Source organism: Lepidochelys kempii, chromosome 23 (assembly GCF_965140265.1).
Source record: "Lepidochelys kempii isolate rLepKem1 chromosome 23, rLepKem1.hap2, whole genome shotgun sequence".
NCBI lineage: Eukaryota > Metazoa > Chordata > Testudines > Cheloniidae > Lepidochelys > Lepidochelys kempii.
Window position 1 is genome coordinate 3988237 of NC_133278.1, and position 26143 is coordinate 4014379.

The 26143-nt window shown below is 58.2% G+C and overlaps 1 protein-coding gene across 1 annotated transcript; it reads right to left on the bottom strand.

Moving 5' to 3' along the window:
• Positions 1-1305: 1305 nt before the first annotated feature.
• CAPNS1 (calpain small subunit 1) lies at positions 1306-24661 on the bottom strand. Its single transcript, XM_073321416.1, has 11 exons — positions 24538-24661; positions 18923-19157; positions 13054-13087; positions 11931-12020; positions 10926-10983; positions 9896-9960; positions 9421-9489; positions 3872-3950; positions 3665-3781; positions 2794-2852; positions 1306-2304 (listed from the first exon to the last, which is right to left on the bottom strand). The coding sequence occupies exons 2-11, from the start codon at positions 19111-19113 to the stop codon at positions 2278-2280; spliced, it is 789 nt and encodes a 262-aa protein (XP_073177517.1). The 5' UTR covers positions 19114-19157; positions 24538-24661; the 3' UTR covers positions 1306-2277.
• Between the last annotated feature and the right edge of the window lie 1482 nt (positions 24662-26143).

Below are 26143 nucleotides of genomic sequence, written 5' to 3' on the forward strand. Positions count from 1 at the left end.
GCAGGGGATTGGACTAGGTACCTCCTGAGGTCTCTTCCAACCCTGATCTTCTATGATTCTATGACACTGCCCCAAAGAGCTGACTGACTGAGTAATAAATATGATCCCCATTTTACAGAGGGGGAAACTGAGGCAGGCAAGCACTCACTGTGCGTTGCAAGCCCAGGCTCCATTGTGCTAGGCCAGCACAAACCCCTAGCGAGAGATGGCTCCTGTCCCGAAGGGCTTCCAGCCTCAATTGACAGACAGCAGGAGAGGAAACAGATGCAGAGAGAAGTGATTTGAAGCAAGTCCCCCAGCAGGGAAACAGCAGAGCCAGGAACAGACCCCCTGATCTCCTGGGTCCCAGTCTGCCAACCTAGCCACTAGGCCATGCTGCATCTGGGGAGAGACGGGACCATCTCCCCATCCCTAACCCTTACCAGTAGCACTATACCTGCTTGTTACCTAGTACCTTCCCCCCAACTCCGATGAGGAATGTGTTTTCCAGACCTCCCTCCCGAGGGACTCACTCAACCACCAGTGAAATGCTGCCACCTCTGGGGTGGAACATGACGGCTGATCTGCACCAGGTATCCCACACTGAATAGTGCGTCCCCAGTTCAGGCAGGGATGCCAAAAAGGGCAGAGACAGGCAGTTGACACGGTAGCATGTAACGACTGAGTCTGGAACCAGAGTAAGAGCTCAGGGCGTTGGGGTCAGAGTCTGTTCTCAGTTAACACCAGCTGAAATCCGGTGCAAGTCCTTTGATGTCAAGATGTGGATTTACAGATGGGAGGTGTTTAAATTTGGGCCCATTTATTTTTCCATTGACCCTTTTGCAACTGAACATCCAACTGGTTAAATCCCAGTTTGGATAATTCTGCATCCCTAAAATTTTCCCCTTTGGCCACCACCCTGGGACTCAGCAAAACCTGGGTTCAATTCCCTGCTCCTTCTGAGTAAGCTTGGGCAAGTCACTGCAGCTCCATGCCTCAATTTTCCCATCTGTGCACGGGGAGAGTAGCACTGGACTACCTTGTGAGGCTAAACACATTAAAGAATGTGAGGTGCTCAGACAAGGGGGCCCACACAAGCACCACAGTAAGGCCAGTTAAGCTGTTGTGTGGTGTTAAAAACAGCCGCTGCATTCCACCCCAGAGGCAGCTGCATTGCAGTGACCTAAACTGTCAGTGCTTCAGGGGAGAGGGGGGAAGGCATGAAGTATGAAAACAGTGACAGCTCCTAGACAGGGGGTTGGCAGGGAGCATACGTTTAGCTGGAACGCAGGGCAGGGGCGGAAAAGAGACGCCTCCGAGCTCTGGTGACATGTTATTATAGAACTTTATTATCGTTTCTATTGAGCTTTAGAAAACACGGGGGGCGTCAGTGAGAGATACAGCTGGTACGTTCCAGGGCAAACCCCCAACAGCCCGGGCATCCCTCCTGCCTTCCAAAATGCCACCACCGAGCAGGGCAGCCCCAGACTGGCATATGCCCCAGCTCGGCAGCGGCCTCACCCGATGCCCTTGGGGACGGGGGGCACTTGATGCCCATCAGATGCCTTCCCTGGCTTGGGTGGTCTGCGGGGGATCGAACCCAGCACCTCCGGACCTAAAAAGCACAACCCTCTACCTGCAGCAGCCGGATAAAATCGCTATACATGACCTAGCCACTAGAGGAAGACGGAGAGCCAGGTGGGCTGCCATGTCTGCTACAGTCAAAAGCTTTGCCACCTGCCCCCGCCCCATGCCCAGCCTCGCGAGGGCCTGGGCGGAGAAACTGCATGCAGGGAAAGGAACTGGCCTGGTGGGCTCCCATTCCACCGACGAAATTCCAGCCAGGGAGGGAGCCGGAATCCCAGACGATCGGGAAGTTAAAATCTGCCGGTGTGTGTGGGGAGGGGTAAAGAGCTCCACGGATGGCTGCATTTGGCTTCGTTTCTGCCCCCCCCTCCCGCCGGAGCTGGGAGATCCTTGGGGCCCAAAGAGGGATCACTGAAGCGTGGATCACATGGCAGCAAACATACCTCCAAATCGGAAGCCGCCCCCCCCCACCCCCCAGACCGTACACAGCACCAGACTGAGCGGCCGGGCGTCCCGGAGCAGAGCCGGCTAAGGTGGGGGATGGAGAGGAGGGCACACCTGGTCTTCCAGGGAGCGGGGGGAGGGTTGGAAATCAGAAAGCGAAGAGAAGGGCGGATCGCAGCTGCCGTGGAGGGGCCCAGGTCGCAGCATGGAGCCCGGGGAGGCCGGGGGCGCGCTCCGGGCCGTCGGTCCAGGCTGGCGCACAGGCTCTTAGGAGTACATGGTGAGCTGCAGCCACTGCAGGGCAGAGTGGAAGAGTGGTCAGGAGAGAGCTGGGCCGGGCAATACGAAATACAGACCGCCCAGGCGTCAGACGGGCTCGCAGAACCCAGGGGCGGGAGAGGATTGGCCCCTGTTTTTAAGGTGGAGTGGGGAGGGGGCATTCCCCGTGGACCCCAATGGGGTGGGGGTGCAGGGCCAGGGGAGGGGCCATTTCCCGTGGACCCCAATGGGGTGGGGGTGCGGGGCTGGCAGAGGGGCCATTCCCCATGGACCCCAATAGGATGCTGCGGCTTTGCTGGGGCTGCGGCCGCTCCTCACGCAGCTGGGAAGGTCCCTGGCCCCGGCCCCCGCTCCACCAGGAGTGGCCTGCGGAAGCCGGGCTGGACCCGCTAACCCAGGAGTTCCTGGCCAGCCCTGCGAGGGAGGCAGGAACCACATCGGGGTCCCTTGCTAGAGAGCAGGAAGGTAAAGGCCAGGGGGCAGCCAGCCTCCCACCTCACTCACCTCCTGGATGTTCACCCGGATCTGCCCGTCCCCATCCTTATCCAGAGACTTGAAGGCACCTGTAGGAGTAGAGAGGAGAGGGGGAAGGGCGGCCTCATGGTTAACACAGTGGGCTGGGACTCCGGAGATCTCAGTTATCTGTGAGCGACCTGTGAGCCAGGGTGGGGGGTGATAATCCTGCCTCTCTCTCCCTCCCCCACTGTCTAAATCGGGGGCTGGGACTGTCTCTCAGCACGTGTCTGTGCAGCGCCTGGCACAGCAGGAGCCGCCCCGATCTCTATCCCCTGATCATGGAGATAGAACCCAGGAGTCCTGGCTCCCAGCCCCCCCACCCCCTGCTCTAACCACCAGCCCCCACTCCCCTCCTAGAGCTGGGGATAGAACCCAGGAGTCCTGACCTCCATCCCTGTGCTCCAATCGCTAACGAGCCATCCTCTCTCCAAGGCAAACGCCGGTGGCCCACCCCCTTGACCTCACAGGTCCAGAACCAGGGGGTTCCCATGAACTGGTTAGGATTAACCCCTCGGTTTCTGGCTGGAGCGCCGAGTCACTGACAGAAATCCATTTCGCCAGAGGCCAGGGCAGAGGGGTCGGGATGAGAGAGAAACCAGCTCAGGTGCCAGACCAACCATTGCTGTTGGTTTTTTGTATTATGTCTTGCATTAGCATAATGCGCCAGGCGCTGTACATTTTTATTGCTAGTAGGTGGATTACGGGAGCACCTAGGAGCCCCTGTCATGGACCAGGCCCCATTGTGCCAGGCGCTGTACAAACACAGAGCTAAACCCAGATGGGAGGGGCCCAGCCCACACTAGAGGCGGGACCCCAGAACCCTCCCCCCATCCCCAGGACCGACCCACAGGCCACTTACGGAACATGGCGTCCAGGCGAACCAGGCAGCTGATGAAGTTGTCGAAGTCCATGTGGCCGTTCTCCTCCGAGTACCTGCGCACGATCATCTGGTACAGCTGCTCGTTCAGCCGGAAGCCTGGGGGTGGGGGGCAGAGACAGTCACTCCCCATCGATCTGAGACAGTCACTCCCCCGCCCACCAATCCCACCCCTCGGCGGCTCCTTACCCGCTGCCTCGAAGGCGCCTGGCAGCTCGCTGCTCCCGATGGTGCCGGATCGGTCCGTGTCGTACTGTTTGTAGACACACTGGGGGTGGGTGGGGGGGGAGACAAGTTGGTTATGGGCTAAGAGAGTCCCCCCCCCAGCACGAACACCCAGCTGCAGACTGGGGCTGGGCAGGGAGGGGGACCACAGGCAGAGAGATAGCAGATATGGGTGACGGGGGAAGGGACAGAAGCCGAGATCCACCCCCCGGAGAATGGCAGAGCAGGGGAGGGAAATAAGAAACCACCACCCCACCGCTCAAGTGGCACATGGGGGGCATGAGGGACACGAGATGCCGCCCCCCCCGACTAAAACGGCAGCCCCTCCCTAGAGCGCTGGGTGACGGAGGGAGCAGGGAGGGGGACATCAGAGGCAACGCAGCCCCTTAACTCTGCCCCCAAGGAGGGGACTGCTCGGATCCCAGCTGCCCCCCTGCCGGGCACCCCCAGTACCTCTGGCAGGTAGGCAGGGGTGCGGCGCTGGGAATTCTGGGTACCCAGAAGGCAATGCAGCAGCAAGGTCCCCCTGTGACGAAGTGGGCCTGTTCTTAATGTTTCCTCCGAATAGTGTGGGGGTGCCTCAGTTTCCCCTATGCAGTTCTTAAGTATCTAGGTGGTGGGGTAAGGGTGTATGATCATTGCAGAGCCCTAGAGGGCAGGTGTGTGCAGGGGTCTGGACACAGAGAATGGCCAACACCCTGTTTCCTGGCCACTGATGGCCTGGGCCCTTCCCCCCTGCGAGGTGAGAGCTAAAGGGTTGGAGAACAAAGGAATCAGGTGACCACCTGGCCCGGGAAAGGAACAAAGCCCAGAGGAGGAGGGGCTGGAGGGAGTTTCAGTTTGGGGCTGGCTGGGACATGGAGTGAAGTGCAGACGTGGTTGTCTGGCTCACGGCCCCCCAAAATGGACCCAGCTGAGGGGTCCCGTTCTCTGCACCTGCAAGCTCTGTTTTAGACCATGTTCCTGTCGTCTAATAAACCTTCTGTTTTACTGGCTGGCTGAGAGTCACGTCTGACTGCGAAGTTGGGGGGCAGGACCCTCTGGCTTCCCCAGGAGCCCCGCCTGAGCGGACTCGCTGGGGGGAAGCACACGGAGGGGCAGAGGATGCTGAATGCTCCGAGGCCAGACCCAGGAAGGTGGAAGCTGTGTGAGCTGTGTGTCCTGAAGACAGGCTGCTCACAGAAAGGCGACTACCCCAGAGTCCTGACTGGCTTCATGGGGAGCAGTTCCAGAGCATCGCCCAGGGACTCCGTGACAACTGGTGGCAGCGGTGGGATGTACTGCACCCCGTGGATGGCGCTTCCTGCAGTAAGTGACTGGGGAGCAGTAACACGAAGGGGGATTGCCGAGGACCAGGCCTGCTGAAGGCTCAGAGAGGAGCGGTTTCGGGGGGCGGTTAACCCCTGGGAGTGTGTGACCAGCGAGAAGGACTGTGCAGTAATGGGGTCCCCCTGGGGACTGCAGTGAGCAGTCTCAGGGGCGGAGGAGCCTGCAGCTTGGCCCGGGGAGAGAGAAGGACTTTTGCAGTAACAGGGTTCCCCTGGGGATTGCAGCGAGCAGTCCAAGGGGCGGAGGAGTCTGCAGCTCGACCCTGGCAAAGAGGTGGTGACCTCGAGAAGGGCTGGCACACTAGGGGTTCTCCCTGGAAACCGTGGGGAGCTGAGAACACACGGGCCTGTGAGTCCACAACAACTTGGGAGGAGCGGAGTGATGGTCTGTCCCCGTCTCCTTAAGAAGGACATTGTAACCCTGTGCAAAAAGAGAGGGTTGAGCGTTGGAAAGTTCACCAAAGCACAGTTAATCGTGCAGCTGGAGGAGGATGACCGCTCTAAGGAACAGATTCCTGACCCCAACTGGGGCTATAGCAGGATCTGGGAGCAGCTGGAGTGGGAGCCAGGCATCGCCAAGACTCCTGTCCCCGACCAGATGGGGGTCTTCACGATCGGGTTCCCCATCGGGGGATCGAGACGGACGGGATTGGAGCTGAGTCCGAGGGAGCAAGAGGACTGTGAGAGACAGCGAGAGCCCGAGAAAGAGCTGCAGAAGCAGCAGCAGCATGAACTGGCGGTGGTGGGGTGGAGAGGCCTAGGGGACCTCCCCGGGGTGAGTGGGGATAGACCCCGGGGGGCCAGTTCCGCAGGGAACCTCGAGACTAAATTGCTGCCCCTAGTTAAGGGGGGGGGTGTGGATGCCCACCTCACTGCCTTTGAGCAGGCTGGCGATTTGAACCAAGGGGACCCTACGGAAAAGCCCCGGTGTCTAGCTCCCTTGCTGGGTCCCAAGGCCATAGACTCCGTCAGCCAGATGGGTGGGGAGGTGGACAGGTTCCCACTCCTGACCCCAACCTATATGTCTGTGTGGAGTTTCCTTGGGCCAGGCCCCTCAGACCCCCAGTGGGAGCAGAAGGTGATGGTGAATGGGGAGACATTCCTGGGGTGGCGAGATCCTGGGACAGAGAGAACTGGTGTCAGACCCTGGGTGGTGCAGCCTCAGATGCTGAGGGGCTGTGTGAGCTGTGTGAGGGTCCCAGGGACGAAGCCCCTCGCCTTCCCTATGGTCCAGATCCCTGTGCAGACCCAGGAGGAGTGGGGCTGGCTGGTCGTTGGGGTGCCCCAGGACACCAGCTGCGAGACCCTGTTATGGGGTGACTGTGTCTCTTTGGGACAGGATCCAGGCCCTGTTCCTGTAACTGCCAAGGGTTTGAATTTGAATCCAGGGAACCAATCGGCGGAGAGGGAAATGGTCAGTGAAAATGCAGATGACCTGGCTGGCAGCAGGGAGGAGCCGCTAGGCTCAGGATACCTGCCTGCCTGTAACCAGACCCCTGGGGCTGGGTGGGACAGAGAGATGCTCCCTGCCCCCTTGCACACAAGAGTGGGGACTCTCCCTGGCTCTGATGCATTGAGGAAAGCAGTGGCCTGCCCCACTGGGACAGCCAGGGCAGCGCTGAGCACAGTGGGAGCTGAGACCCCAGCAGAGTGGGGGGAGACACAGGCAGGGCAGGGGATCTGTGGGGAGTGGCAAGGTGCTTGGTAAGGAAAGTTTGGATGAGCCTAGGCAGCCTTGTGATCTGATGGCTGTGTCCAGTCAGCAGGGTGGGAAGGCGAGGAGAGTGGAAGATGAGAGTCCCTGGACCTTACCTGTTAGCTGGGTGGAGAATTGGGACAGTGAAGGAAATGGGTCTCTGTCTGTCAGGGGTATTGACTTGCCTATGGAGGGAGCTACCCTGATCTCCAAGCAGTTGTCTGTGACCAGCCTTGTGTGCTGGGACAAAGGGAAAGAGATCCCAACCTGGGTGTCTGGTAAAGGAGAAAGTGTGTCCGGCTCTTCTTGGTCTGTGGAGCTAACAGAACGGGCCTTTCAGCCTGTGATGGTTGAGGGTCGTGCAGTTGTCTCAGAGCTGGTTCTGGATTCAGCTAAAGCCCAGGAAGGGAAGGGTCCTAAGTTTCTGTCTGCTCGGGAGAATGGCCCTGTAACTAGGTCGCATCCAGTTAGGGTCTATGTAAAATCCCAGAGACCAGACAATTCTGGTGCTTGTATTTTGCCGGTTGCTAGTGTGTTGTTGGAAAGGGTGGAGCAACTCTGTCTAATCAGGGTGAGATCCTAGCCAGGGCACAAGGAGAGCATGAAGGTGTGTGATTGTGTTACCTACTGAGGGTGTGGAAACCTGTAGCAAGAAGGAAAAGATTCCTGAACTTGTGTGTGGCAAAGGGAAGGAGAAGGCTTCTAACCTTTTATCTAGGAAGTCTGTAAGTTTGCCTCAAAGGGGATTATGTAGGAATCCTCCTGATGGGCCAGAAATGATTCTGGATGTAAGGGAGACCCAGAAAGAGTCTGTTGTTGCTCAGGAAAGTGTTCCCCTAGAGCAAGCCCTAGGTAAAGAGGGTAAGGGCAGAATTTCTGGGAGGGGTGAATTGTTGCATAGAAAAGCCCTTGGGAAAGGAATCCTCATGGAGTCTTTGCAAGCAGTTTACTGCAACTGAAGGGTGTGAAAATGATTTAATCAAGAAAGTTTCAGTTCCTAACAGCCAGAAATTTTCTGTTGTGAATGGATCCACTGACTTTCCTGTTGAAAGATCCAGTGTGGATAGCTTTGAGAAGGTCTCAGATGAAGTGAAAGCTGTTAAGAAAGGTATACCGTCCTATAAGCAAGTGGCTGTGTTTGGCCAGCTTGTTGGGAGACAAGGTTGTGGAGAAAGGGATGTCTCCATGCTAGTTCTGTAAGTGAACAGTATGTGGCCCAGGTCAAGATGGGGGCTCTTAACCAAGAGAGCCCGAATTGCAGCCCTCCAGACTGGAGCACTCGGAGAAAACCCAATCCCAGTTTGACCCCCTGGGGTTTTGGGGTGGCCAAAGGGCATGGGCTGCAGAAACCTTCCCACATGCAGCCTGCTAGTGCTATCGACCACCCCCGACCTAAGGGAGGGCGTGAAACTGGAAGGGCCTGGTGTAACTCCTACCAAGGAATGGGAGAGATGCTGGGGCATCCATGGGAACATTGGTGGCTTCGAACTTCCCCAGGTCACCGGGTAAAGTGACCCCGCTCAGTTTGATCTCGAAGGGGGGAGAGATGTGACGAAGTGGGCCTGTTCTTAATGTTTCCTCCGAATAGTGTGGGGGTGCCTCAGTTTCCCCTATGCAGTTCTTAAGTATCTAGGTGGTGGGGTAAGGGTGTATGATCATTGCAGAGCCCTAGAGGGCAGGTGTGTGCAGGGGTCTGGACACAGAGAATGGCCAACACCCTGTTTCCTGGCCACTGATGGCCTGGGCCCTTCCCCCCTGCGAGGTGAGAGCTAAAGGGTTGGAGAACAAAGGAATCAGGTGACCACCTGGCCCGGGAAAGGAACAAAGCCCAGAGGAGGAGGGGCTGGAGGGAGTTTCAGTTTGGGGCTGGCTGGGACATGGAGTGAAGTGCAGACGTGGTTGTCTGGCTCACGGCCCCCCAAAATGGACCCAGCTGAGGGGTCCCGTTCTCTGCACCTGCAAGCTCTGTTTTAGACCATGTTCCTGTCGTCTAATAAACCTTCTGTTTTACTGGCTGGCTGAGAGTCACGTCTGACTGCGAAGTTGGGGGGCAGGACCCTCTGGCTTCCCCAGGAGCCCCGCCTGAGCGGACTCGCTGGGGGGAAGCACACGGAGGGGCAGAGGATGCTGAATGCTCCGAGGCCAGACCCAGGAAGGTGGAAGCTGTGTGAGCTGTGTGTCCTGAAGACAGGCTGCTCACAGAAAGGCGACTACCCCAGAGTCCTGACTGGCTTCATGGGGAGCAGTTCCAGAGCATCGCCCAGGGACTCCGTGACACCCCCCCACACACACACACACGCAGGGCTGAAAGTAACGCATGTCAATTCCAGCCGGGAAGGCTGCTTGGAGTCCAGCGCTCTTGAAAAGGCCCCCCCCAGACTGGGAGCCCCAAGGTCTCTCGTTCCCACTCCTGTTCCCACACCAGAGGGGGGGTACAGTCGGGTCTCAGCCACACGTGATAACCGCCCCCCTCCCCCCGATCTCTCTACCTGCCACTTCTTGATGTTCCCCCACAAATACTTGAACTCCTCGAAGCCCAGCTTCCCGGTCGTGTCGCTCTGAAGCGCTCGAGGTCAAGGAACAAAGACGTCGGCCAAAGCCACCCGGGGCCCTGCCAAGCCGCGGGGAGAGGATCCAGCAGCACAGGGGCCTTCAACATGGGTGGAAACAGCCCCCTGAGACTCTCACCCATGCAGGGGATCTCCCCAGCCAGCGTGGAGCTGGGCATACGGGCCCCAGCATAGGGGGCAGATCAGGGACATGGCCAGAGCGCACTGAGCTGTGGCTATTCTCTGCCCCCCAGGGCCCATAGGGGGTGAAGTTTGAGTTAGGGCAGCCCGGAGACCGATAGCAGGGGCTGGGCAGGGCCTAGAATATAGGGAGAACAAAGACACGGGAGCTGTGAATCGGGCCCTGGTATCTTTAAAGGCTCCTGGGCGCAGACATCAGTCTGGAGGAGGATACATCCATGACGGCCACCATGCTGCGACAGGTGTCAATCCCGAACCCGTCTGTCTTCAGGTCAGGATCTGGAAGGCAAGAGAGCAGGCTTGGGCAATTTCAGATGATGCGGGAGGAGTAAATACGACAGGGCACCAGGCCACGGAGCTCTGCATGGCACCTACTGCATCTGGGGCGCAGGGTCCAGCGCCAGGCATCTCAGTGCCATGGAGATACCAGAAGTTCAGCATCGTCCCCCATTGTTCAGAGAGGGCAGCCGGCTAGCTCAGCCACCAGATATGGGCTGGATGCAGGAATCCCTGGCCTGCGTTATACAGGTCAGGCGAGATGATCACAAAAGTCCCCTGTGCATTTCTTAAGTATCAAGGTGGTGGGATAAGGATGTGTGATTGTTGCAGAGCAGAGGGACAGTGTGATGCTGTCTGCACAGAGAACGCAGACAACACCCTGTCTCCTGGCAACTGATGGCCTGGGCCCCTCCCCTGCAAGGTGCCAGCTGAAGGTGTTGGCAAACAAAGAGATCAGGTGGCCTCCTTGCCCGGGAAAGAGACAATGGCCGGAGGAGAGGCTGGAGGGAGTATCAGTTTGGAGCTCCCTACCCCCCAAGATGGACCTAACTGAGGGATCCTGTTTCCTGTACCTACGAGCTCTGTTTTGGACTGTGTTCCTGTCACCTAATAAATCTTCTGTTTTACTGGCTGGCTGAGAATCACTGTGAATCGTAGGAAGTGTGGGGTGCAGAGCCCCGACTCCCCCACACTCCGTGACAACTGTCCCTTCTGGCCTTAAAACCAATGAATCTGGGAAACCAAAGCACATTGCCTGAGGTCAAACCCCGAGCCAGCCGGAAATGGAACCCAGGAGTCCTGGCATTCCCTAGGTTTCCTGTAGCATCAGGACGAACGGTTACCAAGCACCACAGGACAGCCATGCTCTGGGAGGCAGGGTCCAGCCGGCCCGGACCTTTTAACCATTTCGTAAATGAATCGACCGAGGCAGGGTTTGATTTAAACGGACTGCGGGCCCCACTTACGTCTGGTCACCACCTTGTTGAGAATGTTCATCAGCTCAGAGGCGCTCACTTCCATATCCTGCCGCAAAGCACAGAGACAAGGGGGACGTCACACGGGGCTGGAGTGACTCTCGCCCTGCCTGGTCTCTCTGGAGCAGATCACCCTGCAGGGAGCCACCTCCCAGCTGCTCCAGGATGGAGGCGGCTGCCTCCTTGCACCCATTCTTCACCCCTTAACGAGGGCCCTACCAAATTCACGGTCCATTTTGGTCAATTTCACGGTCATAGGATTTTTTAAATCATCCATTTAATGATTTCAGCTATCTCAATCTGAAATTACACGGTGTTGTAATTGTAGGGGTCCTGACCCAAAAAGGAGTTGGGGGGGGGGCGAGGTTAATGTTGGGGGGTTGCGATACTGCTACCCTTACTTCTGTGCTCCTGCTGGGGGGGTCCTGCCTTCAGAGCTGGGCACCTCGCCAACCGCTGATCTCCAGCCGCCCAGCTCCGAAGGCAGCGCAGAAGGAAGGGTGACAATACCACACACTCCTAAAATAACCTTGTGACCACCACCCCCCACAACTCCCTTTTGGGTCAGGACCCTCAATTTGAGAACGCTGGTCTCCCCCGTGACATCTGTATAGTATAGGGTAAAAGCCCACAAAAGACCAGATTTCACGGTGGGAGACCAGATTTTGCAGTCTGTGATGCATTTTTCATGGCCGTGAATTTGGTAGGGCCCTACCCATAACCCACTAGAGTCCCATGCTGCAGAGGATTCTGGGCAGGGCTATCTACGGAGAGAAAGTCATAGGAGAGGAAAGGTCACAGGGTAACCAGAGGCCTGATTTGCAAAGGGGTTGTGAATTGGCTGGGAGTCAGGCCCGAGGAGTCTCGATTCGGAGCCCCCCCTAACATAAATATCAGAGGCCCTCAGTGAAAATTTTGGCCCAGCGAGATGCCCTCAGGGCTGGGCCGGGGACCCTTTCTGATGGATGCAAAGAGAGAGGACGGGAAAATACATACATCTCCAGCCAGCTGCGTGAAGAGGCGCCGAAACTGGCGTACTTCCTCACTCTCGTTCGCTTCCACGTTGGAGAAGTGGCTGCGAGGGGGCTGGGGGCAGAAATAAACAGAAAGTTACAAAATATAAATAGCCAGGGTGGTTTAAACATATATACGTCTCTCCAATGACCCAAAGAGGAAGCACCAGGACCCTAGAGCGATTTTCAGTCCTCCACTGGCAGGTGCAGATTCCTTAGCAAAAAACGTTTAAGTATCTGAAACTGAGACATAGTCCAAGAGGAGTGGATATCTGGACAGCCCGGACGCAGGGAACCCAGCTCTTGTTTGGATAGACAAGGAAAGCAGGAGACTTTCAGCTCATTGCAAGGCAGGTTTGGATATTTTATAAGCAGGTTTGGGGTGGATCGTTAGCAGAAAGCGTTTTCCCCCAAGAGTGCCCTGAGTTAAATAGGGCTGGACATTGACAACCCACAAAGGGACAGATACTCAGATGGTGTAAATCAGGAATGAGACAGGCTTGCCGGTGGGGTAAATGGGCGTCACTCCACCGGTGTCAGATCCCCAGCCTGTCTAAATGAGTCTCAAGCCACTGGAGTCAATGGGGCCAGATCCCCCGCCAGGGCACTGATTTCAAGAGAACCAGTTTACACCGCCAGAGGAGGATCTGGCCCAAAGAGAGACAACCTGAATGAATAAAAGCCACTTTCCCCTCCCTTTCCGGTCAATAAGATTTTCTTTGCAGGGCACGATCCAGTTCTCCAGTCGTCCACAGCGTCCTCCAGGACAAACAGGGATCAGGAGACCTGAATTTCTCACGTACGACACAACACCTTGGGCTGCCTTTGTGCTCCGTGAACAAGCAGCCAAGGACATGAGCCCCATTTACTCGTCTTTGCAAGTCACTTTAAAAAACAAAACAAACCCCAGAACACTTACTCCTGGGCGGACGCCTGCATTCCCGCAGCTTACCCCGACAAAAGCAGTGGGGCTCCGTGCCAGAAAACCCTCCCCCACGTGCTTTGCTACAGACTCAGCCTGTCCAGGGCCGGTGTTAATATCTGACAGGAGTCGTTAGACGCAGGACAGGCAGGGCTAGAACAGGAGAACGGTAATCAGGACTTACCGGTGGCTCCGGATTATACTGAGCTGCTGCTTCACTGTGAAACAGAGGGGGAAAGAAAGAGGAAACAATTATGAAGGGTCTTTTATACACACACGTCCATCTGGTAAAGTTATTATATATTTGCATTATGGCAGCACCAGTCAAGATCAGGGCCCCCGTCGTGCCGGGCGCCGCACGGACCCCGACCGAGATCAGGGCCCCCGTCGCGCCGGGCGCCGCACGGACCCCGACCGAGGTCAGGGCCCCCGTCGCGCCGGGCGCCGCACGGACCCCGACCGAGGTCAGGGCCCCCGTCGCGCCGGGCGCCGCACGGACCCCGACCGAGATCAGGGCCCCCCTGTGCCAGGCGCTGCACGGACTCCGACCGAGATCAGGGCCCCCTTCGCGCCGGGCGCCGCACGGACCCCGACCGAGATCAGGGCCCCTCTTTGCCAGGCGCTGCACAGACCCTGACCGAGATCAGGGCCCCACTGTGCCAGGCGCTGCACAGAACCTGACTGAGACAGTACCTGATCCCACGAGCTTCCAATCTGCATAGACAAGGGAATAGTTACTATTCCAGTTTTACAGTTGGGGAAACTGAGGCCCAGTGAGATGCAGCGATTTGCCCAAGATCACACAGGGAGCCAAGTGATGGAGCCAGGCATTGAACCAAGATTCCCCAAGTCCCAGTCCAGTTCCTTAATATTTAATGTATTTAATATTTCAAGTGCTATAGAAGAGAGGTGGCTGAGACAAAAGCATCCCAGAAGTGAAGATCCGGCTGTTGTCAAGTGAAATGATGCACCTGAAACAGGAGCCACCCCTTAGTTGTGTGTCTGTACAGCACCTGGCACCTGGGGTTCCTAGCGTGCCACCATAATACATGGAAGAGCACCTCCCTGCTATACAGAGGGGGAAACTTGAGGCACAGAGTCACATCCAGGCTCACACAGAGAAAACAGCAGAGCTGGGAACAGAACTTAGGGCTCCTATCTCCCAGTTCAGTGTCCCAGCCACTAGACCACGCTGCCTCCCCTACACACAATACATGGCATGATAAACTGCAGAACCACTTTCCAATTTAGAGGTAGATCCCTGTATAAACAGCTGCCACACCCCACCCCCAGAGGTGGCTGCATTTCAGTGCTGGGTGAGGGATCCCTGCGTATATGGTTTGCCAGGTGCTTGGGGATCTTATGCATGGAAAGCACTGGGGGGACTATCAGTGATGACAGAAGAGCCCAGCATCAGGGGAAGAACTGAGGCGGGGACAGAGAAAACGGGAACTCTCCCCTGCGCTCGTCAGGGTTTTCCTGGGGCCTGGGCCTCTAGCTAGTTCCCACTATGTGGACAAACCAGTCTGACTAAAAAGCAAAACAAGGCAGAGCCGCCCAGCCAGCCCTAATCCCCAGCCTTCCCCCCCCCCGCCACCCCATCAATAGGGCAGGGCACCACATTCAAAGCAACACCTCCTAGCAAGGGAGAATCCACTTCCCCCAAGAGGCCATGGGATTCTGGGGTTCAAGCCAGACCAGTAAGGGGATGGGTCACCGCCTGCCCTGAAACTCTGGGTGCCTTCAACGACCAGCCTTTACCCAGCCTGCAAGCTGAAATCAAGACCTCTCCAGCCCTAAAATCGCCCTGGAGGGACCAGCCCCTCCCACTGGGCCCCCACTACAGATCCTCCAGCCCATCAGGCAGACCCTCGATGGAGCTCAATCAGCGGCTGGTGATTTACGAGATGAAAGCCAAGTGAGTTGATTCACAAAGGCCCATGGGTCAAGTGATGCCAAGTAACGGGGAGAAAGGCCAAGACGGGAATTAAACTGAAAACGAGCGTCTCAGAGACTCGGTCTCCTGTCCAGCATTTCCAGGCCAGACAGAGATCAGATTGCTCAGTTCCTTTGTCTCAGCCTGCCAGCACCTCGCCCAGCCTGGGTGAACCCCAAAACACCACACGCTCCTCTGGTGCCCCAGCGACAACAGATCCCGGAAGGATCTGGGATACGTTCCCAGAGAGTAGTTATCAGTGATTCACAGTCATGCTGGAAGGGCCTAACGAGTGGGGTCCCGCTGGGATCAGTCCTGGGTCCGGTTCTGTTCAATATCTTCATCAGTGATTTAGATAATGGCATAGAGAGGACCCTTATAAAGTTTGCAGACGATAGCAAGCCGGGAGGGGTTGCAAGTGCTTCGGAGGAGAGGATGAAAATCCAGAATGACCTGGACAAACTGGAGAGATGCTCTGAAGTCAATAGGATGAAATTCAACAAGGACAAATGCCAAGTGCTCCACTTAGGAAGGAACAATCAGGTTCACACATACACAGTGGGAAGTGACGGCCTAGGAAGGAGTACTGCAAAAAGGGGTCTGGGGGTCAGAGTGGACCACTAGCTAAATAGGGGTGAACAGCGTCACACTCTTGCCCAACCAAAAAAAAACAAAGCAAACATCATTCTGGGCTGTATCAGCAGGAGTGTTGTAAGCAAGACACGAGAAGAGATTCTTCCGCTCTACTCCGCGCTGATTAGGCCTCAGCTGGAGGATTGTGTCCAGTTCTGGGCGCCACATTTCGGGAAAGATGTGGACACATTGAAGCAAGTCCAGAGGAGAGCGTGAACACCAATAAACAGGCCCCTACAGCCAACAACAGTATCGTCAGGGACACAGCCAGACTCTTTAGGAGCCTTTAGGCTAGGGAGCCTTTCACCCACAAGTTCACCAGTTCGAATCTGGCCTGGCTGAAAATTGTTACACTCCCCACCCTGGATGGCTGTATGGTGGCCCCTGCCTGTAATAAATTCAGTCCAGTTCCTAGCAAGATCTATGCCCCCGACACATAATCCACTACCCTTCCCGGCCACTCAGCAGCCACCAGGGCTGACCTCTCCTCTCACCCTCTAAAGCAGGTCCCTCCAGGTCGGGGCAGGGCACAGCAGCTGGGGATGAGAGACTGACCCAGCCGCTGGCCAACTTTGGGCACGTCACTTACCGAGCCTCAGTTTCCCCATCTGTAAAATGGGGATAATGACGTGTAAAAGGTTGATATAAAGAGGACGGTGATTCTTCATATCCATTTGAGGAGAGGACAAGAAGGAATTAGCTTAACTGGCAGGAAGGGAGATTGAGGTGAGGTATTAGGAAAAACTTTGTAACTCTCAGGGGAGTTAGGCTCTGGAACAGGTGATCAAGGGAGGTTGTGGAATACCCATGGTTGGAGGTTTTTAAGAACAGGCTGGAAAAACCCCTCTCAGGCATGGTCTAGGTTTACTTGGCCCAGTAAACTGGAGGGAGGGGGGAGGAGGAGGAGGTGTGGACTAGGTGATCTCTCGAGGTTCCTTCCAGTCCGACATCTCTGTGATTCTGCCCTCGTTAACACAGCACTTTGAGAGCTACAGATGAAAAATGCTAGATGAGAGTGAAGTATTATTACCATGCAGCTCCCCATGCTGCGCCCACCCTGCAGATCCAGCCATTCAAACCAGCCCTTTTGGCCAGCAAACAGAAAGACAACAATTAAGGAGCCTGTCTGGGGTTTCTCCTCCCACTATTGGAGACTGGCACAGACAAACTCATCCCACTGTCCTTGATCCAAAGGCACTCCCCCCAACCCCAATCCAATCCGAGAAAAGAACCCAGGAGTCCTAGTGCCCGGACCCCCGCTCTCGAACTGTCCAAAGTCTCCAAGGAGGAAAAGATGCACATTGATCTCTCTGGGCCTCAGTTCCTCCGACTAGAAAATGGGGTAATGAGCCTTCCTTATCTATTGAAATGGCAAAGGCTGTCTCTTAAAGTCTGTCTGGGCAGTGCCAGGCCCGATGGGACCCCGATCTCCATCACCGCGCGTCTGGGCAGCACCCGGCCCGATAAGGACCCCGATCTCCGTCACCGCACGTCTGGGCGGCGCCCGGCCCGATAAGGACCCCGATCTCCGTCACCGTGTGTCTGGGTAGCACCCGGCCTGACGGCACCCTGACTCTCCCTCGCCATGCGTTTGGGCGGCACCCGGCCCGATGGGACCCCGATCTCCGTCACCGTGTGTCTGGGTAGCACCCGGCCTGACAGGACCCCGATCTCCCTCGCCATGCGTTTGGGCGGCGCCCGGCCCGATGGGACCCCGATCTCGGTCACCGTGTGTCTGGGCAGCGCCCGGCCCGACGGGACCCCGATTTCCATCACTGTGTGTCTGGGCGGCGCCCGGCCCGATAAGGACCCTGATCTCCGTCACCGTGCGTCTGGGCAGCGCCCGGCCCGATAAGGACCCTGATCTCCGTCACCGTGCGTCTGGGCGGCGCCCGGCCCGATAAGGACCCTGATCTCCGTCACCGTGCGTCTGGGCGGCGCCCGGCCCGATAAGGACCCTGATCTCCGTCACCGTGCGTCTGGGCGGCGCCCGGCCCGATAAGGACCCTGATCTCCGTCACCGTGCGTCTGGGCGGCGCCCGGCCCGATAAGGACCCTGATCTCCGTCACCGTGCGTCTGGGCGGCGCCCGGCCCGATAAGGACCCTGATCTCCGTCACCGTGCGTCTGGGCGGCGCCCGGCCCGATAAGGACCCTGATCTCCGTCACCGTGCGTCTGGGCGGCGCCCGGCCCGATAAGGACCCTGATCTCCGTCACCGTGCGTCTGGGCGGCGCCCGGCCCGATAAGGACCCTGATCTCCGTCACCGTGCGTCTGGGCGGCGCCCGGCCCGATAAGGACCCTGATCTCCGTCACCGTGCGTCTGGGCAGCGCCCGGCCCGATAAGGACCCTGATCTCCGTCACCGTGCGTCTGGGCAGCGCCCGGCCCGATAAGGACCCTGATCTCCGTCACCGTGCGTCTGGGCAGCGCCCGGCCCGATGGGACCCCGATCTCCGTCACCGTGCGTCTGGGCGGCGCCCGGCCCGATAAGGACCCTGATCTCCGTCACCGTGCGTCTGGGCAGCGCCCGGCCCGATAAGGACCCTGATCTCCGTCACCGTGCGTCTGGGCGGCGCCCGGCCCGATAAGGACCCTGATCTCCGTCACCGTGCGTCTGGGCGGCGCCCGGCCCGATAAGGACCCTGATCTCCGTCACCGTGCGTCTGGGCGGCGCCCGGCCCGATAAGGACCCTGATCTCCGTCACCGTGTGTCTGGGCAGCGCCCGGCCCGATGGGACCCCGATCTCCGTCACCGTGCGTCTGGGCGGCGCCCGGCACAATTGGACCCCGATCTCCGTCACCGTGCGTCTGGGCAGCGCCCGGCCCGATAAGGACCCTGATCTCCGTCACCGTGCGTCTGGGCGGCGCCCGGCCCGATAAGGACCCTGATCTCCGTCACCGTGCGTCTGGGCGGCGCCCGGCCCGATAAGGACCCTGATCTCCGTCACCGTGCGTCTGGGCGGTGCCCGGCACAATTGGACCCCGATCTCCGTCACCGTGCGTCTGGGCAGCGCCCGGCCCGATAAGGACCCTGATCTCCGTCACCGTGCGTCTGGGCGGCGCCCGGCCCGATAAGGACCCTGATCTCCGTCACCGTGCGTCTGGGCGGCGCCCGGCCCGATAAGGACCCTGATCTCCGTCACCGTGTGTCTGGGCGGCGCCCGGCACAATTGGACCCCGATCTCGGTCACCGTGCGTCTGGGCAGCGCCCGGCCCGATAAGGACCCTGATCTCCGTCACCGTGCGTCTGGGCGGCGCCCGGCCCGATAAGGACCCTGATCTCCGTCACCGTGCGTCTGGGCGGCGCCCGGCACAATTGGACCCCGATCTCGGTCACCGTGCGTCTGGGCAGCGCCCGGCCCGGCGGGACCCCGATCTCCCTCGCCGTGCGTCTGGGCGGCGCCCACCCTGACGAGGCCCCGGCCTCGGTCACGGAGCCCAGGCATTAGCGCAAAACCAACAACAACAAGGCTACGTACGAACCTGATAGCACTGATCACTCCCCCGATGATGCCCATGGCTCCGCCACCGCATCCCTCACCTCCAGCCCGTCCTCCTCCACCGCCGCCACTCAGGAATCCTCCGATCACGTTCCCGATGTTCCCGCCGAAGCCCCCGCTTCCGCCCCCTCCCCCTCCCCCTCCCCCTCCCAGGAAGTTCTTGACCAGGAACATGGGGGCGGTTTCCTAGCTGGAGGAAGATCTGCGAAAAAGATGGGCTGGAAAGAAAACAGACAAAGGGCTGGTCAGTTCCACTCCCCCTCAACCCACCGGTGGTTCTGCTACAAAGCGCGGCCACCCTTTTCCCCTTGGGGAGACGACGACGTCTCTCCCAGGAGGGTTTTCAGCACAGACGACAGGGGTCTTCGCCCAGGAGGAACTGCCCCCTCCGCCCCACCCGCAGTGTTTGCTCAGTAGCCTCACAGCAGAAGCGGCCCATAGGGGGGCAAGCAGGATGCTCTGGGAAGCGTCTGGCACAAGCACCTGGTTAGTTAGCTCCTGGACAATTTCAAGGCCCACACCTGCAGGGGACCGAGCGCCCTCTAACTCCCGGAGGGGGTAGGGCCCCAGCACCTAGCAGGATCTGGATGGGGTGTTGCCAAAACAGGGAATCAAACTGGAGAGTAACCACGGGCATCTGGTGCCATGCTTTTGCATGGGAGGGGAGCAGGGTCTAGTAGTTAGAGCAGGGGTTGGGGTTGGGAGCCGGGACTCCTGGGTTCTAATCTCAACTCTGGAAGGGGAGCCAGGGGGGGGGCTGGAGGCCAGGCTTCTCACATTCTATTCCAAGTTGTGGCAGGGGAGCAGGGACTAGTGGTTAGAGTGGGGAGGCCGGGGGGGGCTAGAAGCCAGGACTCCTGGGTTCTAATCCCAGCTCTGGAAGGGGAGCACAGGGGCTAGGAGCCAGGACTCTGACGTTCCATTCCCAGGTCTGGGAGGGCAGTGGTGTCTAGTGGTTAGAGCAGCAGGGCTGGGAGCCAGGACTCCTGGGTTCTAGCCCCAGCTCTGAACGCGCTTCAAAGTCCCCAGCTTTGACAAAAACCTTTCCACCATCAGGCTGACACAGACGGCACCTGCGACCCAATGAACCCCAGCCAACCCACTATACAGAAACAGAACAAACAAGAAAGAGGAGAAATGAATAAAAAATAGCAAAACAAAACCCCAAATCCCTACCCCAGGCAGGATTTTTTTTTCCCCAAAGAGGGAGACATGGCAGAGAGACTATGAAATCCACAGGGGATTCTGCTAGTGGAAAAAAGCCCTGATACAAGGGCGATGGGCAGCAACAACTCTGGAATCTCTCTCTCTGTACATCTGTTCTGAGCTCTGGGAGAGGAACGCAGTCAGCTCGGAGGGGACTGATGTGCGGGTTGCGGGGAGGGGTCAGGACTCCTGGGTTCTATCCCCAGTTCTGGCAGTGGGATGCAGTCTAACACAGAGCCCTGCAACCTGACCCGAACCGACAGGACCGACTACAAGGGTTGGGTCTGCGTCAGGTGGGAAACCTGTGGCCCCCCCGCACGCCACACGACGCAGCAGCGGGTAGATGGCCGGGGCAGGGCACGCAGCCGCCGCTGTGCCAACCCCACGGGCAGGAGATGCCGGTGGCAATGCCGCAGGTTTCGGGAGAAGGGTTGGGTCGGAAAATGACTCGATCGGCTCAGATTTGGGTTTGGGGCGGACCTAAAAATTAAGCCCAAGCAGGGATAGCTCAACAGGGGGATGGATAGCTCAGTGGTTTGAGCATTGGCCTGCTAAACCCAGGGTTGTGAGTTCAATCCTTGAGGGGGCCATTTAGGGATCTGGGGCAAAAATTGGGGATTGGTCCTGCTTGGAGTGGAGCAGGGGGTTGGACTAGATACCTCCTGAGGTCCCTTCCAACCCTGATCTTCTATGATTCCAAGTTGGATTGGGAGAGACCAGAAGTCAGGCCTCCCAGCTTTGCCACTAACGTCCCATGTGATCTCGAGCCACTCACGCCCTCGCTCCGTGCCTCAGTTTCCCCTGCTGTGAAACAGGGAAAACACCCGCCATAACCACCTAGCAGGTACTAAATGAACACCCGCCGGGGTTCATTTAAAATCTGGCCGGTGCTGCTGAGGGACACAAAAGAACTTTTGTTTCGTTAGCGACTATTTTCCCCTCTTCTGTTTTCAGCGGGCGAAATCACCAGCCAGTTTCAGCAGACCGGGTCGAGCTTTGGAAGATTTAATGCCGGCGCTGCAGGAACAGCGGAGCCCAGACGATGCAAATCAGAGAACACTGGGGCATTGTCTACACCTACGGCCCATTTGTAAGCGGGGGGAGGGGAAGCCGACTGGGCTAAACGGGCCCCATCTCAGCTCCCCGCAAAACGCATCCACTGACTGGCCCCGGGGCAGACGGGGAGAGCAAGCAGGATTCTAACACGCTTTATGCGCAAGATGCAGGATCCCAGATGAGCATCCGGGGCTGTAGAATCGCGAGGGCCCAGCTGATTCCCAGGTCGACCGCTGGCTTGATTAGCAGGCCAAACAGATTTAATTGGGCCTTAATAGGGGCTCTGCCAAGACAGCTTTAGCACGCGACACCCTGAGGCCAGGCTAGCTCACAGGACAAGCGGGGTATGACAGTAAAAGTCGTATGGACTCAGCCACCCACCTTTCTCTCCATTTAATCGAGTGGGGCGGGGGAATGAAACAGAAGTCCTGCCTCCCAGCGCTTCCCTGCTCTAACCACCAGACCCCACTCCTCTCCCCGAGTTGGGACCAGAACCTAGGAGTCCCGGCTCCCTGCCTTGCTGTTCGAACCACTAAACCCCACTCCTCTTCCACCTGTAAAGAGAACCCAGGAGTCCTGGCTCCCAGCCCCCCTGCTCTAACCACCAGCCCCCACTGCCTTCCCTCTGCGCCTGAGACCCCTGAGCAGAACCCAGGAGCTATGAGGCCTCGACTCCAGGCCACACAAAAGCGAGAAGAGCGCCCCAGAGCTGGAACTGCAGCAGCCCGGGGGCAGGAGAGCTGGGTGCGGTGTCAGCTGGGGAAAGACCAATGCTAGAGCAGCGGGAGGCCTCTGGGCACCAGGCCAGATGCCTGGGGGCGTGGGCGAAGAGAGAGACAATGGGGCGTTAGTTCCATGGGAGAGCAGCCAGGGTGGGAGGCCAAACCAGGTTCATAGGCTCCAGCCAGCCGGGGGGCAGGCGAAGGGGTGGAGGTCAGTGACCCAGGACCGGTGTGCAAGAAGCCTAGTTAGGCCCAGGGCTGAGCAAGCCAGTTGGCACCCCGTCTGCTGGGGTGGGGGTGGGGGGCTAATGGGGGGACATGAGCCAAAGAGAAGAGATCCCCTCCTTGCTGGGTCAGAGCACGGACAGACGCACGCACACACACAGTCCCTGTGGGGAAGAGGTATCCGTGTTCCCCATGGGTGAGAGGAATCCAGCAAAAAGGAGAAGGAAGAAACTCCCTGAAAACCCCGTGGAGGGGGAGGAATCCAGCATAAAGGGGGTCAAGAGATCCCTGTGGGGAAAGGAATCCAGTGTAAAGAGGAAGCAGGAGATTCCCTGAAATCCAGGTGGAGGGGAAGAAATCCAGTGTTCAGGGTGGCAAGAGATCTCCCTGGAGAAGGATCCCAGTAGGAGGGATGGTGGTGGGGCGATCCAGCGTAAAGAAGAGCAAGTTGTCCCCAGGGGGGAGGAATCCAGTGGGGTGGGGGGGGAAGGGGAAGAGAGAATCTAGTCCTAAGAGGATCCCCTAGAGCAGGGGTTCCCAACCAGCAGTACGGGTACCGCGTACCGCTGGGGTTACGCAGAGGTCTTCTAGTCCTAAGAGGATCCCCTAGAGCAGGGGTTCCCAACCAGCAGTACGGGTACCGCGTACCGCTGGGGTTACGCAGAGGTCTTCCATCAACTCCGCCTCGTTTTACAACAGGCTGCATAAAAAGCACTAGGGAGGTCAGTACAAACTCAAATTTCATACAGCCAATGACTCGTTTAGACTGCGCTATAGACGAGGCACTGAAATGGAAGTACAATATTGCTATTCCAGCGGATTTCTTTTATAAGGCTCTGGTCAAAATGAGAAAGTCGGCCATTCGTCAGCATTAGCGCACTGGGACACTTTGGTCTTTTGAGGTCTGGTTTGGCCAGCAAATCCTTCTTGAGCAAGGAGCAATTTAGGGGTGCATGAGAGAAATCAGACTCGCAAAAGGGGTACAGTCGTCTGGACAGCCACTGCCCTAGAGATCCTAGGGGAGGAATCCAAAGAGAGCAGAAAGTTGGAGGTGTAAAAGGATGGAGTGGGAAGGGGGTTAGACAACCACAGCAGAGGGGAGAAAAGGCCCCAGTGTAGGAGTGGAGGATAGATTTCAAGGGATCGAATGGGGCAAAGGGATTACCAGGTAGGGATTTAGGGATCATGCTATAGAGGGAGGAACCCAGAGGGACACATCTCCAGGGAAGGGGAAAGGATAGAGAGAATGGAGTAAGGAAGGAATTTGAGCCCCATGGGGATCCAGTGTGTGAAGATCTGAAATCTCCAGGGAAGAAAAGAGGAGATCCAGAGGGAGGGGATCAGAGACCCCCAGGGGGAAGGGCAGGGATCCAGTGTGGGGGGATTCAAAAGGGAATCCTGAGGAAGAAAGGGGAGGGATCCAGCATGCATGGGGGCAGGAGGGGATCCCCCGGCAGAAGGAAGGGGATCCCATGTGCCTGGGGGATTCAAAGGGGATCCCCAGTGGAGAAAGGGGAGGGCATTCAGTGCAGATGGGTAATCACCAGGGGATAAAGAGGAAGGAATCCAATGCACATGGGGGAAACAGAAGGGGATCCTAGGGGGAAGGGGAGGGGATCCAGTGTGCAGGGGATCACAGGGGAAGGAGAGAGGATCAAGTGTGCAGGGGGCAGGAGGGGATCACGGGGGAAGGAGAGGGGATCAAGTGTGCAGGGGGCAGGAGGGGATCCCAGGGAAGGAAGGGAATCAGAGGGGGAATCCCCAGGGGGAAAAAAGAGGGGATCCAGTGCTCAGAGGGTAGAAAGGGATCCCGGGGGGAAGGGAGGGATCCAGTGCATGAGGATCAGAAAGGGGATCCCCAGGGGGAAGGGAGGGAATTCACTGTGCAGGGGGTAGGAGGGGATCTTGGGGGAATGGAGGGGATCTAGTGGATGGGGATCAAAATGGGATCCCCAGAGGGGAAGCGATCCAGTACTCAGGGGGGAATCCCGGGGGGAAGGGAGGGGATCAGAAGGCGATTCCCAGGGGAAAGGGAGGGAATCCAGGGGCCAGGAGGAAATCCAGGGGGCAGGAGGGAATCCCCAGAGAAAGGAGAGGGGAGTCAGTGGATGGGGATCAGAAGGCGATTCCCGGGGGAAGGGAGGGAATCCAGGGGGCGGGAGGGGATCCCGGAGAAAGGGGAGGGGATTCAGTGGATGGGGATCAGAAAGGGAGGGGACCCAGTGGGCAGCGGGGGATCCATCCGGTGCACGAGCGGCCCCCAGCCCCAGGGATCTGGGGCAGCGGAAGCCAGGACGGGGGCCGGCCACGGAGGGATCCGCTGGGGGCAGGAGCCGGGGACCCAGCGGGCGACGGGGTGGCCAGTCGGGGAGGCCCCCCCAGGACCTACCTGCGGGAGGCGATGCGGGACTCCGGGCTCTGCCTGCAGCGGGCCTCTGCCAGCGGCCGGGACGGGACTGCGGGACCCGCCACGCCCGAGCGAGTCACTGCGGCGGGGCGGGCCCCACAGCCGCGGCCAGAGGCGCCTCCCGGATCCACCGGGGCCCTAGTGCCGCCCGCAGGGCTCAGAGAGAACCCAGGAGTCCTGGCTCCCAGCCCCCCCGGTCTAACCACTAGATCCCGCTCCCCTCCCAGAGCTGGAGAAAGAACCCAGGAGTCCGGAGGGCTATCCCTGACTCCCCCAGCCCAACCAATAGACACCCCCCCTGCCCCTCCCACAGGCTTAATTCAGTGTAACCATTGTTAGGGTGGATCGATGCCCAAAACTAAAAGTACCCCATGTGGGCCTCCAACCCACAACTCCAGAGAAAGACCCACCTGCCTCCACGGCTGAATTAGCCACTCTGGCTTGGGAAACTCCCTCCAGGCAGCTCTCCCCGTGAGCCTGAGTAGGATCTTAGAGACAGCCAACACCAGGGACTCCTTCTTAGATGATGGCCTTAGTGGTTAGTGTTGGGGGAGTGGGACTCAGGGACTTCTGGGTCCTGTTCCCATGGACAGTGGGATGGAGTTCCCAGGGGTCAGGACGCCTGGGTTCTCCTCCCCGCTTGGGAAGAGGAGTGGGCTCTCCTGGTTGGAACTGGGAAGCAAGATTACCGGGGCCCAATTCTCAGCTCAGGGAGAGGAGTGAAGTCTAATGGTTAGATTATTACTGGTATTAGGGTAGCACCTATGAGCCCCAGTCGTGGACAAGGAAACCCCCCCCCCCCCGTGAGGCGCTCTACAGCAGTGCCCAGGGGATCAGGACTTTGAGGGCTGAGTTCCCTGCAAGCTGAGCCACATGTAAGCCAATGAGGTTCTGCATGGGCATAGACCTGCACAGGATCGAGGCCCTTGGGCTTGTGGGGGGGGGGGGTCAGACCCATGACACATGGACATTATCACCCATGCTCAGCGCTTATGTGCCTGGCTGCTCAGCGCCAGGGACAGATTCTGATCCTGGAGTGACTCTGGATTGCCCCAGGTGTAAACGCAAATCAGAATCCAGCACCCAGACTCAACAGGTTGTGGGGGCATGGGTGGATTTAGCTACATCCTGTTTCTTTAAGGAAGTTGGATCTCCGCCCCTTACTCCTTCCCCGCTATCTCTCTTTAGTTGCCGGCCTGCAGCTAAACTGTGAGGCAGAGTGTACAAATATTTATTGTGGTTTTCCCCAGGAAAGGGGCGTGGGGAGGGAAGCTCCTTGCTCTGAATCAGCTGCCTGGAATGTGAGGCTGCAGGGTGCCAGCACACCCCTTCTAGGAAGGGTTAGTTCAGCCTCTGAAAACATGCAAGGATGGGCAAGGAGGAAAGTTGGTTACAATGGGCTGGGTGCCAAATGGTGTAAATTGCTCTCACTGGTTTACACCCGCAGGAGAATCTGGCCCCATTGACTCTAATACAGTTAGGTTAATCTCCACCTCTGGGAATTTGGCTCAGCGAGGCCAATAGACACTGGCTGGAAATCTGGCTTCAGAGCCTTTTCCAGCCGCACAAGTGACCCATTTGCTCCCGG

Excerpts from the sequence above, each read along its gene's own strand:
- CAPNS1 (XM_073321416.1), bottom strand. The coding sequence starts at position 19,113 with ATGTTCCTGGTCAAGAACTTCCTGGGAGGGGGAGGGGGAGGGGGAGGG. Across the intron at positions 13,088-18,922 it reads GGAGTGATCAGTGCTATCAG|TGAAGCAGCAGCTCAGTATA; the intron begins GTTCGTACGTAG and ends TCTGTTTCACAG. Across the intron at positions 3,951-9,420 it reads GGAACATCAAGAAGTGGCAG|TGTGTCTACAAACAGTACGA; the intron begins GTAGAGAGATCG and ends ACCCACCCCCAG.